At 40.9% G+C, this 17,222-nt stretch overlaps 1 protein-coding gene across 5 annotated transcripts in view; it reads left to right on the top strand.

Annotated features, from left to right (window-relative positions):
• Positions 1-17,222, top strand: part of LOC149323476 (WD repeat-containing protein 3-like) — a 108,719-nt gene that overhangs the window by 42,227 nt on the left and 49,270 nt on the right. For 4 of the 5 annotated variants that reach the window (XR_016275165.1, XR_016275159.1, XR_016275171.1 and 1 more), the window contains exons 20-26: positions 648-713; positions 1,272-1,364; positions 2,620-2,667; positions 3,648-3,691; positions 7,974-8,102; positions 11,188-11,281; positions 12,849-13,094. Coding sequence is in view for 1 of the 5 variants with exons in the window: in XM_089488982.1 (XP_089345108.1) it covers positions 648-713; positions 1,272-1,364; positions 2,620-2,667; positions 3,648-3,691; positions 7,974-8,102; positions 11,188-11,281; positions 12,849-13,004 (630 nt within the window). In the remaining 4 variants the exon portion in view is untranslated. Of the gene's footprint in view, positions 1-647; positions 714-1,271; positions 1,365-2,619; positions 2,668-3,647; positions 3,692-7,973; positions 8,103-11,187; positions 11,282-12,848; positions 13,549-17,222 lie in introns of those variants that run through there. The other variant, XM_089488982.1, reaches the window with a different exon arrangement.

The raw sequence follows: 17,222 nt of genomic DNA, 5'->3' as shown, positions 1-17,222 counted from the left end.
TTTTTTCTTCCAGGGAGGGTTCTGACTTGATCTGCTATAGGACCCATTTGTCTTTTAGGGGTCTACAGTATTCTTAAAACTTTCTCTAACCACATTTTAAATGTTGATTCCCCCCTCCATCAGCTTTCTTTACTCTCCAGCTTTTACAAGCATACATATTATGCTTTGTATTCATAAAATACAAACATAGAATAAATAAAACAAAAACCATACTTTGATCCTTAAAGCCCCCAAAAGTGCACTATTTACTATGTTTGGGAATTAAGGTGTTTAATATTCTTGTCTTGGAAGTTTCTGTTATTATTCACCATAACATAGTAAGAGGAGCTTCAGGACTTGGGAGTATTGCCTGTTTCATTCTCATTGCATTTAATTTTGCTGTCATTCTGTCTTCATTCCAAAACGGAGAAGATAAAATGATGCATAAATTGGATGTACTGCGAGCAGTTAAAATGTTTATTTATACACACACACACGATTTTAGGAGAGCCAATTTCATGTTTGCATTGAGCTGCTAATCCCATGATCCCTGAACAATTAACCAGGCTATTTGGGACTGATAGGAATGTCTAGCAACATCTGAAAGGCCACGTGTTTCTGTATGTTGTGTTTCTCAGGTTTTGACTTAAATTTGTATTTCTTTCTAGATTGCCGGTGACGTTCAAGGGGAGTCTGGATTAGCAGGGAAAAAGACCATTGAGACAATCAAGGCGGTGAGTTGACCCTTCCAGGAATCTTTCCTGATAGCCATTCAGATGGGTAGAGGGAAGGACATGATTTAGATAACTTACTCCTTTAAAAAAATACAAATTACAGATTTTCTGGGTGTATTTTTCTTTAAATTACGCAGTATCTGTTAGTGCTTAAAAATCCCTCTTATGGAAACACAGACTTTTTAATACATTGAATTCCTCTATTTGTCTGCTTCAGCAAGAGACAGAATTCTCCATAATGAATGAAACTTCTCTTTTACAGCTAAAATTCTTTGTTAACATTGGCAGCAATCAGACTGAGGATTCTCTATCTCAATTTTCTAGCGGTTCTATAGCTGAAGAGGGAAACAGCATGCCTTTATCAGAGGATGATGAGGCAGTGCTATTGCTGTGTATAACCCACCAGAATCACTCACTCTCTCACACATACACACCTTAGGGGCAATGATTATTCTTTCAGCATTGTGTGTAATCACTCTAGCATGTAGATTTCTGTTCCACATTAACAAAATAATGTTTTCTTTTTCCACTCTTAACATTCTGTTTTTGTATCTGTAGGCTGAACGGATTATGGAAGCCATTGAGCTATATAGAGAGGAGACTGTCAAGATGGAAGAACACAAAGCTATCTGCAGAGCTGCTGACAAAGAAGTAAGGAAGGGACTATTCTGCATTATGCCAGAGTCGCCAGAGTGCAACCATTCCCTTTTCAGAGAAAATGATGAAAAAGCCAGAGAGAGAGAGTGGTTGAGGGCTGGCAGGATTATCCAGTCAGTCTGGGCAACATCTCATAGTTTTTCTTCCGGTTCTGTTCTCTACTCTGTTTCATAGAATCATAGAATCATACTCTGTTTAAACAACACATATTTTCATAAGTGTGAAGTGCGAAGCCTGTAAGTGGATTTTAAAAATACATTTGCCCCTGAGAAAGCTTCAGTTCTAAGTTAAAGACTGAATATAATAGTCAGTTCTGTCATTATTTATTTATTTATTTATTTATTTAGCGCTGTAGATTTACACAGCGCTGTACATATATCAAATAAAATCGATAAAAATGAAACCTGCCAATGGCGTACATTCTACAAAATGCATATATACAGTTCTGAGCAAAATTATGCTGAGGCTATTTCTTTGTGAATACCACTGCTCCATTTTTACAGTTTTTCTTTTCTAATGTGTTTTTGCTACTCACTATAAATGGAGACATATCTAAATAACTCTATACATATATATTAATGAAGTTTTACTTTCTGGCTTGTAAGTTTTCAGCACACTGCATGAACTTTGTCAACTGTGAAAATTAAGAGCTGCCCCTTTCTTATGCAATGATTTTCTGGAGATCCAAGTTCCCTACTAAAACACCACATTTTATGTTGTTTAGTAACATAACATGCTCAGCCAATCAAGTGGCAGGGAAATAAGTTAGTTTTTTTAAAAAAATAGAAAATAAAATAGAATACAGAAGAGAGGACTTTCTGAAAAAATTGATTCAAGAGATACGACAGGGTAGGTGTCAAAACAGAAGCAACCATTTATGAAAGGAGACCAATATATGGAAAAAAGTTCTACTGGCAGATGGTAAACTATGGAAAAACACTTTGGGAAATTCAAGGAAGCATGGTGTAGTGGTTTGAGCATTGGACTATGACTCTGGAAACAGGTTGAAATCCCTGCTTGGCCATGGAAACCCACTGGGTGACCTTGGACAAGTTACACTCTCTCAGCCTGAAGAGGGAGGCAAATGCAACCTCCCCCTCTGAACAATTTTGTAAAGAAAACCCTGTGATAGGCTTGCCATAAAGTTGCCATCAGTCAGAAACAATGTGAAAGCACACAACAACAACAACAGTGCCTATCCTGAAAGTCAGAAGTGTCTCTGACTTGTAATCTTTTTTGCTGTTTACAGGTTCCTCTTCCAGTAAACCCAGTTCTCCAAGCTTTCGGCAATATTTCAGTAAGTCAATCTGCTTTTTCTTAGCATGCGAGCATGGATTTCAGGATTTCAAAGAAATAGCTGTGTTACTCTGTTACACCATAAAAATGAAAATGGGTCGGGGAGGAATCTAGCAGAACTTTTAAGACTAAGTAATTTGCTTTAGTCTGAGCTTCAGTGGATTTCAGTCTCCTCCTATAGATGCTCTGAGTGATATTAAAGCCACAGGCATGGAGGACTGTATCTGATATTGATCAATCTGTGGCCATCCTGGGGTAGGAAGATGGACATATGTTTTTGTAACTTTTTCATTTTACAACAGCATAACCTTGCTATACTTTAGGGGTAGGCAATGGGACTCTCCAGAGAGCCTTAGCATGTATTGCCAGGGATGAAGAATGATGCAATATGCACTGGCAACATCAGTAGGGCCACAGTTTGGTCACCCTTGTTGTAATTTGTAACTCTCTTTTAAAGGGTCAGTTTTTTGCTCTCTCTCTCATTCTGGTGAATTCATTTTTTTAAAAAATAGTACCATCCACCTTCATTCTCCCTTTCTCAAATTCCCTCCTTTTGCTCAATTTCTTTTCTTTTGTGGGAAACAGGATACATGTTATTGTTGAGAGCACTTAGTCATGTGTATTCTGATGTGACAGAGATTTGCTACTTCATTGAGAACTGGGCCTAATTTATAGGTGATGACAAACAAGCCTATCTGTTAAGGGAAATTTGTTGTTAACTGCAGCTTAATTGAACTGGCAGTTAAGTGAAATAATGTGAGCAAAACCTGAGCATGTTCTTTGAGGCCAAACCCAGACAATGTAACCATGTGACAAAGCTCTTGGATGAGCTTCTTTTGTGGCAATAAACCTTTTAGTTTGCTTGTTTTGAGAAATATGAATTCATAAGCGTAAAGCTTTTCCTGGTGTAGATATTTCCATAAGGAACTTGACTTGACACGTCAGAGCTAACCATGAAATCCACTCATCTTTCTCTTGTAGCCTTCTGCTTATGTGCTAGAAGTTCTGAAGAAGGTGAAGTCAAGGTGAGTGCCAGAGAGCCTCTTGCTGTCAGAGGCGTTTGAATAGTTGTATGGTCCTAGTTGAAGGTAAACAAGGATGGCTACAACAAGCCCTGTGTAGTTTTGTTCAGGATGATCCATGCATTATGTTACTTTACAAATCATCGTCTTAGTCTCAGATTTCAAATTATATTTAAGGCAACTCTGCTATATAAACATTTCCTTTTCTGTCAGAATTAAAGAAATCACTTTGTCTTAGATATGGAATACGTTCCTAAATCTGACACATAAGTAAAGATTCATGTCAGTCTTTAAATGCTTTTAGTTCTCAAATCATCAACTTATCTATTGTTGATGATTTAACATAGGTTATTATACTGAATGTTTTAAGTAATCTATCACCATTCCCCATTCTCTTTCAAATTTTTCTCTCATAGCCCCTCTGAGTAGCAGTGTTAGTTTGTCATTATTCATATATTCAAACATCTTTGGCTTCCATTCATTTATTTCTGGGGATTCAACTACTTTCCATTTACTAGCATATATGACACTAGCAGCAGAGATCATATAAAAATGTATTTTCCCGTATCTCTTTTCAAATTTTTCTTCCACCATCCCTAATAGAAATGTTTTGGGTTTGATTTTCAATTTTATTTGTAAGATTTTCATTATGGCATCACAAATCTGTTTCCAGTATATATGTGCTTTCACACATGACCACCACATATGGAACATGGTTCCCTTTTCTATAATTGGTGAGAGCATTTTCCTGGTGATGGGTGAAGATCATGTATCTGAGGTCATTGATTCAAAGCATTTCCTTCATTAGCCACTTAGTTTCTTCTAGGACTTCTGTAGCAGCTCTTTCTGGGTTCTCTAGATATATCCTATTGTTGTATGCCTATAGCCCTAGGATATAGACACAGTTCAATTTTCCCTTCTTCTCCATTGTCCCTTATTTGTATTTGTATATTTATTTCACAATATAAAACAAAGGGATTATACAGTACACTAGATCTGAATATTTCAGTTTGCTTATCTGTTGTGTTAAAGTTGCCCATTACTGAAGGGTCTTCAGCTAGTAGCATCTCTTGGAAAACACTAGCTATTTCTCTTCAGATAGGCAGATGAATGGGCTCTTGACATTCTCTGAATATCAAAGGAGGAGCAGTCCATTCACTCTTAGGCTATTCCCCATAACTAGACAGGAGGGAGCCCAAACTTCTTTTTCTGTTGTGTTGGTTGACTCTGTTCCAATCTTAGTTAGTTTTTTGTTTCTTGCCTTTCCAGCTAGACATGTTTTATTCATGGGATGGCAGAGAAGAACAATCCACTTAGATTGGGTTATACCCGCATGCCAACCGAATCTGCAGAAGCCAGGCTTGTCCAGAGGATGGTGACTAAAATGGACCCACAGTTTTTGGTATCCATGCAGGGTTCTGGAACCAAACCCAGGGCATACCAAGGGCCCATTTTAATCCACTAGAAAATATTAACAAATGTCTGTTATTTTTGAAGAGTACTTTACTGAGTTTAAATCAATAACTCTGGTAATGGCATCTCTGCACCTTGAACTACCTTTCTCCTAATTACTGAAGCCACCTTTATCATCTTTCTTCCTGCTTTGTGATCTGACTTCACTATTATCCACACCTAGAGTTCTCAGTACCTTCTTCATTAGATTCTTAAAATCTTCTGTGTTGAACAGCCTATTTGAATCCAACTCCTTCTCATTTTCCTGGTCAGAAGAGTCAGATGCAGTGTCCTGTTCTGTATCACACACCATCTCCTCTTGCCCCAACTCCATATCAGAATCTTCTGAATGTTTTCTTAAGACACTTCCTTGGTTTACCTTTCTCATAGAATCATAGAGTTGGAAGAGACCACAAGGGTTATCCAGTCCAACCCCCTGCCATGCAGGAACTTGCAATTAAAACATCCCCGACAGGTGGCCAGAATCATAGAATCAGAGTTGGAAGAGACCACAAGGGCCGTCCAGTCCAACCCCCCTGCCATGTAGGAAATCTTAATCAAAGCATCCCCACAGATGGCCATCCAGCCTCTGTTTGAAGACCTCCAAGGAGGGAGACTCCACTATACTCCGAGGGAGTGTGTTCCACTGTCGAACAGCTCTTACTCTGAGGAAGTTCTTCCTAATGTTGAGCTGGAATCTCTTTTCCTGTAGCTTGCATCTATTATTCCGAGTCCTAGTCTCTGGAGCAGCAGAAAGCAAGCTTGCCCCCTCTTCAATATGACATCCCTTTAAGTATTTAAACAGGGCTATCATATCACCTCTTAACTTTTTCTTCTCCAGGCTAACATTCCCAGCTCACTAAGTCATTCTTCATAGGAAATGGTTTCCAGACCCTTCACCATTTTAGTCGCCCTCCTTTGGACACGCTCCAATTTCTCCACATCCTTTAATTGTGGTGCCCAGAACTGGACACAGAATTCCAGGTGGGGACTGACCAAAGCAGAATAGAATGGCATTATTAATTCCCTTTCATCATTGTAGGTTGTTTGTAATCCTGCTGGGTGGAAGGAGACTTCCACGCTTATCAGGCATTTTATATATATATATATATATATATATATATATATATATATATATATATAGGTTCAAATTGGCACAGTGGCTTTTTGTGCGGTAACCAGAGAAGTGAATGAAAGGCAGCCACACATTCTTCAGAAATAGGGGCTTGGGCAAATGCACAGAGTATGTGGATTGCTCCTCCTTTGCCATCCAGAGAATGAGAAGTTGATACTTCTTGTCTTTCCTCCTAAGCCCACCCTTCAACACTCCTTTTCTGTCTCTGTGAACAACATTTCTATTCAACCAGTCCAGCAAGCCCGCAGTCTTGGTTTTATCTTTGACTCTTCTCTGTCGTGTATCCCTCAGATCCAGACCACAGCCAAAGCTTGTAGATTCTTCTTGTACAATATTGCCAAAATCTGACCATATCTCTCCGCCTCTACTGCCAAGATCCTGGTGTATGCCCTAGTGATCTCACGACTTGATTACTGTAATGTCCTCCTGGCTGGGCTTCCTCTTTCTCACCTCTGTCCTTTAATCTCTGTTAAGCATTCAGCTGCACGCATTATCACTTCCACCCACCGCTCTGACCACATCTCTCCTGTGTTGGCATCCCTTCACTGGCTCCCCCTCCCTTTCCGTATTCAGTACAAGCTCCTGCTGTCGACGTTTAAAGCCCTCCATGGACTGGCCCCTCCTTACTTATCAGACCTTCTTTCTCCTCACCTTCCCACCAGGGCCCTCCGTTCTGGTAGTCAAGGTCTGCTGTCTCAGCCCAGGATTTCCTCTGCCCCATCCCGGATTTGCCCCTTTTCACTTGCTGCCCCTCACTCCTGGAACCTTCTTCCCCCACAAGCAAGAGCCATCACTTCTTTAACCAGCTTCAAACGGAGTTGAAAACCATCCTGTTCAGAGTAGCCTTCCCAGGCATTGCATAATTGTCGCTTGCTATTTGGTGTTCTTTTGTTGTCTGTTTATCAAACCATTTCCTGTATTGCTATGTACTGTATATGCATTATCCTACTTGAGAGTATTATTTTCCCTGGAAAATGATTAACCATCCATTATGAAGCCAAGCCCTCCCTCCAGTCCATCTGCCTTGGTCCAGGCCGTAGAGGTAGAGAGGAACTGCTGGACCTCTTACCCTTTCCCTCCACCACTCCCTTCTCCTTCTGTGTCATGTCTTTTTAGATTGTAAACCCGAGGGCAGGGAACCGTCTAACTAAAAGATTGCATGTACAGCGCTGTGTAAATTTACAGCGCTTCATAAATAAAAGTTAATAATAATAATAATACTTACCATGAATTTATTCTAGAATGGCAGAAGGAGCAATCTGCTCCTCCCAATTTGTGGCTTCACACCAAAAAAGAGATTAGGTTGTTCGAGAAGGCTTATAAATGAAACTGATAGAGAAAGGAAGGGAGTCAACAGAAAAAGGACCTTAGACTCCTGTCTACTTAGCTGGTGTATGGGATGTAACCCAAGAGTGTGTGATTTGCTCCTCCTGCCATTAGTGAACATTCACAGTAAGTACCAATCTGTCATTAAATCCAGGCAATCCCTTTTTTGTTTAGTAATTACATGGATTTCTTTTCTCAGAGAGCTGCCAGTAACCAAATGGTTGTTAACAGTGTCATCCTTGGCTTAGATGTCTACCTGTATTGATTGCTGAATTTGTGCCAGTGACATCTAACTGATAATGGAGTGTTATTATGGCTTGATGACTGGAATGGGAGGGATGTTGGAGTCATACATGCTTCTCTTTTCTACAGTGAATTGGAAGAATCTCTGTTGGTGCTGCCATTTTCATATGTACCTGACTTGCTTGTGCTCTTCAATCAGTATCTCCAGTTGGGTTCAGAGATAGAGCTGCTTTGCCGAGCTCTTCTGTTTCTGCTCAGGTAACCCTCATGGACAGAAAGAATGCATGGAGCCTTCATTGTTCAGAGGTTATTAGCCTTATGTCTAGTTCAGTGCCTATTATTATTACTATTATTGGTGCATTACAGACCGTCTGAAAGCGGCGGTCTGCTGCTGCCTCCATTTCCGCCACCAGGAAGCCTCAGCCTCCAAACGGGGAGGCTTCCCGGCAGCGGAAAAAGAAGCCGCAAAAAATGGCTTCTTTTCGTGCCGTGCTTGCAACACACAAGTGCGCAAATGGTGCACTCGTGACGTTGCAAGGCAAGGGGGACGTGCGGACGCTAAGCATCCGGCACATAAAAATGGCAGCGCCCGTGTGTATAGGGCACCGCCATTTTTACGCCCCCGTCACGTGCTAGGGGTGAGGCCAGTATGGATGCTAGGTCCTCGGCCAACCCCTAGTACGTGACGGGGGCGGCGCAAAGGCCCGTGCAGAACGGGCCATTGTTATTATGAAGGGTGCTGAAACATTCCTGGCCCAACCAAGAAAGGTATGACCTAGAGCCCTGAAACTTACATGCTATTCCACATATAGTATATACATGACTATAAGTTGATCTCATGTATAAGCCAAGAACATGTTTTGGGGCCAGAATGATGGAGTTTGGCGCACTTGGCACATCATTTCTCATGTTTCTTTGACCCTCCCCCCCAACTCTGATGTCTGGTTAAGGCTGCTCCCTTGGTACCGAGGGATGGCACTGTTTCTGGCTATATACGGTCGTCGCTGCGTATGTGGAGAAACAGAATAGTTCCCAGTCAGAAAGGCCGTCAGGAAAGGCTGCATTATGTCACCCTATCTGTTCAAACTGTATGCTGAAAATAACACAGACACAGAAGAAGGAGAAACGAAGGTTGGAGGCAGGAATATCAACGTTAAGATTTTCCATATCTTGGATCAGTCATTGATCAGAATGGGGGTATTGTAGTCAAGAAATCAGAAGAAGACTATGATTGGGAAGGCCAGCTATGAGAGAACTGGACAAGATCTTAAAGTGCGAAGGTATAAAGCTGAATACAAAGTTAGGATCATCCAAGCCATTTTATTTCCCGTCACCATGTATGGATGTTAGAGCTGAACAGTGAATAAAGCTGATAGAAAGAAAATCAACTCATTAGAGATGTGTTACTGGAGAAGAGTGGTGAGGCTACTGTGGGTAGTCAAAGTCTCCCTGGAAGCCAAAATGACTAAATTAAGACTTTTGTACTTTAGACAACATTCGTAGGGATGCGGTGGCTTAGTATTATATGACGCCAGTTCTGATGATTGGAAGATCAGAAGGTTGGCAGTTTGAGGCCCAGGTGCTGCATGATGGGGTGAGCTCCTGTCACTAGTCCTAGCTTTTGCCACCCTAACAGTGCAAAAGCATGCAAATGCAAGTAGATAGTTACCACTTCAGTGGGAATATAACAGCATTCATTGCAGTCATGCTGGCCACATGACCACCAGCACAGTCCTCTGACAACACTGGCTCTTTAGCTTAGTAATGGATATGAACACCGTCCCCTACAGTCAGTTATGCCTAGACATTCATCACAAGGGACTACCTTTATCTTTGGCTACTTCAGACACATCATGAGAAAGCAGAGTTCACTAGAAGAGACAATAATGCTCGGAAAGGTGGGCAGTAGAAAGAGGGGAAGACAGACACAGATTGGACAGACACAACCAATGAAGCTATGGCCCTGAGCCTGCAGGACCTGAGAAGAGAGGTTGAGGACAGCGGGGCTTGGTTGTGTCTCATTCACTGGGTTGCCATGAGTCAAACTCAATCTGAAAGCAGTTAAAAACAGTAACATTTCTTTCTCGTTTTACTTTTTGGGCTAGTGACGATAATTAGAGAAATGGTTTGAAATATCTTCAGAATTTGGTTAATAAGGAAATTGATCTTTGCTGCAATCTGTGTGGGCAGATTGTATTGTGGAATGTGTAACTTTCACCAGGCAATGCTGATTTTTACACTTCACAAGAATCATCTCCTGAGCTTAATATAATTTAATAAATTTAACACAAATGTCAAATTTCATTTCTGTCAATTAATTTGTATCTAGTGCAAATATTAGGGATGCTAATATCCTTAGTTCAGTTGGTTTCCAGAGCAAAGACATTTGCTCATCCTCAATATGACAGTAATTCGTACTGTTGGCCATCCATTTTTGTAGGGGATCTTTTCTGGACCTCCCTGCAAAAACAGAGGCTCACACATATTCAAGCTCCATAGGCTTGAATAATTTCTTAAAACTAGTCTTTCTGACTTATACCCACTGGAAGAGTTCCAGAGAGGAATATCTGCCTGTTATTTCAAATCCTTTTGCATAGCATAGAAATTTTGTTGAGGTCTATCTGCACTTCTCTAGATAAGATGGTGTTGAACTTAAAACTCCAGTCCATTTCAGAATTTAGCTCATCAGTTGTAAGCATACTTCCATCACCCTTCTCCTTTCTCTCATCCTTTAGTCTATTTTAGGACTCTTAAGTCAAGGACTAACTGAATGGAACCCAGGTGATCACTCTTTTATAGGCCATGCTAACCAGCATGTGTACCAAGTTTAAAAACAGGCACCTCTTTCTGTACAACATTTAACAGTATTGTTATGTGGCTCAGTTGATTGTCCGTTGCCTCCCTCCTGCCACCCAGTTTCCATTGCTTTTTCTATTTTAATAACAACAACAACAACAATCATAAATTTATTTGTATCTCACCCAATCAACGAGGAATCCTGGTGACTAACAACAATGGAAGTACAATAAAAATACAGTAAAAAACAAACTAATCCCTCCCAGCTCTCCAGCCATATAAAGCAGGCAATAACAATAAGCAATATCAATACAGTGGCAATCAATAGGAAAACATATTTTGTCTTTTCTGTCTTCTTTGACTCTCCCACTGGGCTTGAATAAACTAAGGGCACACACTTGCCTTATGAGACTGGTTTACCTCTTGACATGTTTTCAAATCTTTTATTCCTGCAATCAGAAAGCCATTAAGAAAATACAGCCAGCATTTTAATATACTTCACAATTTGAACCCTGCGATTTCCTTTTTGTCCATTCCCCCATCTCAGGATACACTTTGGGCAGATCACAAGCAACCAGCTGCTTGTTAAGGTGATGGAGAACCTGAAGAAAACCACCAAATCTCAAGTCAGTGAAGTGAGGGTAAGTGTGCATCTGTGAGGTGTTGCTTAGTGTAAAGAGTACACAGTTTGGGTGCCAGTCCAGTTCTCCCTAACTCCACAGCATCTTCCTTACTCTTATAGAGGGGGCAAGGAGCAGTGCAAGGTGGGTTAATAAGTAAATTCTGATTATCTTAGACAGTGGCTGCATTAGTGTATTGAAGACTACATTCAGCTGTGTTAGCTATAATACATTATGTGACAAGCTGCATTACAGGTTCAAAACATACAGTGGTGAGAGGTTTGTCACTAAAAATGAATTCATAACAACTGAAACAGTGAGAAGCATGGAAACTCAATATTGATACAGAGGCATCATATTCTACTTTAGAATATGTTCCCATCATCATCCATTCTTCCCTCTCTTCCAACTGCCAGCAAAATGGAGTAGGATTGGACAATTTACATCACAGTTGTGAACCATCATTTAGCAAGTTAAAGCCAGGATAGAGTTCTCTGACTGTGAAGGTTGTTATGGGACGATCTCTATTGTGCAGTAATACACATCTAACCGATATATAAATTAGTACTTTTAAGAGAATGATCATGGAAATCTTACCTCAGCTGTCTCAGATTCCCATCTGTGCCTTCCCCTAAAGCTGAGAGAGTGTGACTTGCCCAAGTGGGTTTCATGGTCCTGCTGGGATTCGAGCTCTAGTCTCCACAGAGTCACACGCTCAAACCACTATGCCACGTTGGCACCTGGTGACACCCAACGTAGGAATGCCACTGAGTTTGGGCACTCAGTCTCTAAAAGATTCACTGTCCTAGGACATTAGCTTGAGATTTTTACACAGGGCAGTTGAAAGAATAGAGAGGGCCCTGCAATTTGTAGCAGATGTGAGACATGACTGCAGTTTGTAACAGATGTGAGGCATTTATAGCTAGGAACATTACTGCTACAAAAGGCTCCTTCATTGGGAGGCTGATAAAAAATTTAGTTCAGATTTAACGTATATGTCTTTCAAACTACTTTTTGCAGAGAGACCCTAGAAAAGGTGTTACTGCAGAGTAGGGCTAAGAAGCAAATTATGCCTACAGTTCAGAAAAAAACCCTGAAAAGGAAGCAATGTAGAAATAACTATTGTCGTTAAAGGGGAGTTATGAAAGACAAGATTATAGTAGGTTTGGAATACCACAGTAGAACAGATCAGACTTTCAGCACAGGAGCAGATTAAAAGAGAGGTGAGCCAGGCCAGTAGAGACCCTGTGTTTGAGGCCTCTGCTCAGATCATCGAATTTACAGCCTGTGGCCTCGGATCATCAGTTGGAATTGGGGGAGGAGGGGAGAAGTTGCTCAGAATTCAACAAGTGATGTTAAAATGTCTTGAATAGGCCTTCAGAATAACAAATGCCACTTTTGCTTTTGTTTATTTTTGTGCCACATAAAATATTTTTTGTCTTCAGACACTGTATCTTAGATACATCAATTGATAGCCATGGCAGTGAAATAATTCACAGGTTGTAACATAACTAAATGTGGAAAAATCAAAAGGGAGCAGGTACACTGCACTTTTCCTGTTTCCTTCTTATATATTTTCCATCTACAGGATACGCTGGGATTTAATATGGTTGGTCTCCAAGTCCTAAAGAGGGAAATAGAGGCAAAAGATGAAGTGACTTTTTTTGCTGATGCCACTGCCCAATTTGAAGAGAGAAAGAGAAAAAGAAAGAAGAAACAGAAGATGATTCTTGCGATGGTTTAACTGGGACAGACTGTGGGTGGGATTTGTTGCTTGAAGGAGGAGGCTGGGCTGCTCTCTCCAGTATGCTGAGATGGTGGATGTAGGATGGAGGTAAGCAGGTATGTGGGAAAATCTGTTGAGTTGAACTGGATTTTCACTCGGCTGTTTTCATGTCAAAATGAAAGGAGTGGAGGGGTTCAGGACTTACCTGCAGCGAAAAAAAGGTCCCTGCCGAGGAACTGTATAGACAGTGGGCATTCACATCATCATTTTCATGCCACAAAACACTGTGATAGACATATTTGCAATTTGCTTATTAATGAAGGCAGTGCTTTTCTTCTACCAGATAGACCTGTAAGTGAATTCTTTCACAGAATTAAACATTTGCCTCAGCAATAGTGTTAAACATTGTGGCACTCTGACAGACATATTTGTAATTTGAGCCTGATGCTTATTTCTAGACCTTTTGAAATGTTAAAATGATGGAAGTGGCTTAGTACCTCATCCGAAATGCTTTGGCTCATTTTCTTTGAGGTTACCTGAATTAAAAGTGACAGAATAATTATTTGTTGTTGTTGTTATTTAGATTCTTTTAGCTCAGAGACACAAGCTTTAGTAAAACAGAAAGCTTTATTCCAGAAACTAAAGGTTGTTCACAGCATGGTATTATTGACAAAACTGAAGCGTTTTCAGTTGCAGAGTACAATAAAAGCACACAGCAATTCAAACTTTTGCATCTTTGCACCCTATTTGCCTTAAAATCAAAACAATCTTGTTTCCCCTTTTTTCTTCTTTGCATGAAGCGTTCCCATTGACTTGACTTTTACAGTTCAAAGCTCATTATTTTCCCCTCACATCTGCTCATTAGCCAGCCTCAACAAATAATGCTCCTTCTAAACAGCATCACCATTGTAGTAACACAACCCATTATCTAGCAATATAAAGTATATACACATTAGACCGGCAAACATGGTAGGAGCTATGATCCTGACAGCTGCCTGGTCATCATTGAGTTGGGGCAAGCTTGGTGAATGAGAGACCTTACCTAGCTTCTTCATAGCTGCTCTTCTAAGTCTTAGCCCTGTTACAGACTGCCAAAATAAAGCTGCTTCGGGTCTCTTTGGAGGTGTGCTGTTTAAATGATGCATGGGTCCTAAGAGTCCGGAGGTCGTGCCAAAGCCACACTCCATTCCTAAGCACTGGAGGGCAGCTTTGGTGCAGCTTCCAGATTCTTAGGATGCATGCATCATTTAAATAGCATACTTCCAAAGAGACCCGAAGCAACTTTATTTTGGCAGTCTGTAACAGGCCTTAGTCTTATGATTTGACAGCAGTCTGCATTTCAGTTAATGACTGAGCCAAGATATAGAAAATCTTTTAACTATTTCTATGTCTTTATTACCCACTTTAAAGTTATATAAATCCTCCATGGCCAGTAATTTTGTATTCTTAAAGTTTAGTTGTAACATAGCCTTTGCATGTTCTTCCTTAAATTTCCTTAATATTTGTTCTATATCTTTGCTGTTTTCTGCAAGTAATATGCATTATATACATATCTTAAATTGTTGATGTTCTTTCCCCCAGTTCTTCCTTTGAGTCTAATTCTATTTTCTGTATTATCTACATAAAATTAAACATTCTTTAGTAGCTATGTTGGCCATGCAGCGAGATAAAACAAAATCCACAAAAGAGTGATACCTTTATGCACAAAATGTACAAAACTCTTCATGAAAGCTTTTGAAGCTCCAGTGACTTTATTAGGCAAAGGATGTTTTTAAAAAAACCATACAGAAGTAGGAAAGTGATGATGTATGCCTGTATTTTGTATCAGATGTTGTAGTTTGTTGGTATGGAGGGATCTCAGTGCAGGCCGAGGCTGATCCCTTCTTTTGCCAATTTGGGGACCCAAAGGGGAGTCAAATTTAAACTCCATTAGCAGCAGTAAAGTAACTCCTCTTGGGATCCAGGATGTCTCTGTGTTTTGTGAAGACCTAGACCTCATTTTGGGGCATTTCTGAAGAAGTACAATTGGAAAAACATTTAGATGCTGTATAGGTAAAAGCTGAGAGCCAGTATGGTGTTGTGGTTTGAGGGTAGGACTAGGGCTCTGGAGATCATGGTTCAATTCTTCACTTGGTCATGGAAACCCATTGGGTGACCTTGGACAAGTCACACCCTCTCAGCCCCAAAAAACCCTGTGATAGTTTGCCTTAGGGCTGCCTTAAGTTGGAAATGGCTTGAAAACAGAGTTAAAACTCAGGCAATTATAGTCCCAATTAAAATGTTACCTTTGCTGGAAGTAGAAACCTCAAAGAGTTAAGTCCCAGTTCTTAGTTCCTTCTTGTTTAGGATTCCTCTTTTGCAGCAAAATCTGGTATCCTCAAATCAAGCAAACATATCCAGGGGTATGTGTGAGGGCCAAACAGCAAGATAAAATGCACAAAAGAGTGATAACTTTATTGTCCAACCAAAATGCACAAAACAATTTGAGCAAACTTTTGAAGCTCCACTGGCTTTTTTATACTAAATGATGTTTGGGAAATTAAATAGATAGGGTGATAAAATGCACCCATGCACTCATTGCCTTGCCAATTGGAAACTATTATGTTTCTCCTTATTCTGCTCAAACAGTGATCTCTTGTTATGCATCAGGATTACCAGGTATTGTGACAAACCCATTTCTTTTAGAGTGAACTATAGGCGGGATACAGACCGCCGCTTTGCGGCGGTCTCCCGCCGGCGCTGCAGCAGCCAAACCGCGCGGCTCCCGCGCGGAGCAAAAAGGATGCTCCATTTCGGAGCTTCTTTTTGCGGCACCTTTATGACGCATTCGCAACGTCATAGGCGCCGCGACACGTCTGGACGCTATGCGTCCAGTACGTAAACATGGCAGCCCCCATGTGGAAGGGGCGCCGCCATGTTGTACGTATTCTATACGTACTAGGGTTAGGGGGGTGCGGAAGCACCGCCCCTTCCTAACCCTAATACGTATAGAATACGTACTATATGGCGGTTTGTATCCCGCCATAGTTTCTTATGACCTACAAAATCAAATATCATATCTATCAAGCACAGGTTAATTTTCATCTGAAATTATTTGGTGCCTTCCATTATTAAATATATGTTTACAATATAAACCTAATGTCTCTTTTCTGAACCCAGCTTGGAGTTCTGGCATTTCGCATTTCATGGATTGTAAAAACTTGGTTGTAAAACTTGGACCCTCACTAGCTCTTGTTTCATTCATCTTGAGTTAAAAGGCTTGTAGAAGTGCTTTACTTCTGCACTGTACTAACAAGACTGCCATTATCTCTGTTCAGTAGCTGTTTGGCTGCCTGGCTCTGCAGCAAAAGCCTATTGAATGTGGAAGCATTCACATTGTTTCATGTCTCCCAGAAGCATGGAAAAGCTAAATCTAAGAAGACAGAGTGACAGTAGTGCTTAATCTATGAACAGTGAGAGAGCTGCAACAGTTGTGGTACGTTTGTGTTCTTGTGTGTATCTTCACCAAGTTGGTAGCCCTTCAGCATATTAAGGAGCAAGACGTTTTCCTGGACACAGTGGAGGAAGTTTCTGGGGAAGAGGTCAGTTCCCATACACAGGAGGTAGACAGCTGGAGGAATGTAACAAGTAGAGGTAGAGAACCCAGGGGTCATTCTGTGAACTTGCAGGTACAGAATCGATTTGAAGCCCTCTCCCTTATCAGAGATGATGAGGAAGGGCAGCAGGGATAATTCTCAGGGAAAGTGCAGGGGACCTTGGGAGTACTAGCACAGGGAATAGCTGCTGCTAAGCCTCAGAGGAGACACATGGTGGTGGTGGTGGACTCCTTGCTGAAGGGTGAAGAATCAGTGATTTCTGGATCTGACAAGATGTCTCAGGAGGTGTGTTGTCTACTGATCGTTACCCCTTCCTTTTGGTCTATGTGGGAACCAATGATACTGCAGGGCACAGCCTTCAGAATATCATAAGGGATTATGAGGCTCTAGATAGGAAGCTGAAAGAAATGGATGCACAGGTTGCCATTTCATCTCTTCTCCCAGTTAAAGGGCATGGTTCAAGAAGGGAGAAGAAAATAGTGGACGTAAACAACTGGCTCCACAGATGGTGCCACTGAGAATGATTTGGATTTTTTTGGATCATGGGCTATGGTTTTAGGGGGAAGAATCATAGAATCATAGAGTTGGAAGAGATCACAAGGGCCATCCAGTCCAACCCCCTGCCAAGAGGCCTTCTGGC

The sequence above is a fragment of the Sceloporus occidentalis genome, unplaced genomic scaffold, assembly GCF_023333645.1.
Source record: "Sceloporus occidentalis isolate IW3139 unplaced genomic scaffold, rSceOcc1.0.p SCAF_1, whole genome shotgun sequence".
NCBI lineage: Eukaryota > Metazoa > Chordata > Lepidosauria > Squamata > Phrynosomatidae > Sceloporus > Sceloporus occidentalis.
This window is presented reverse-complemented; position numbering and strand designations above follow the sequence as displayed.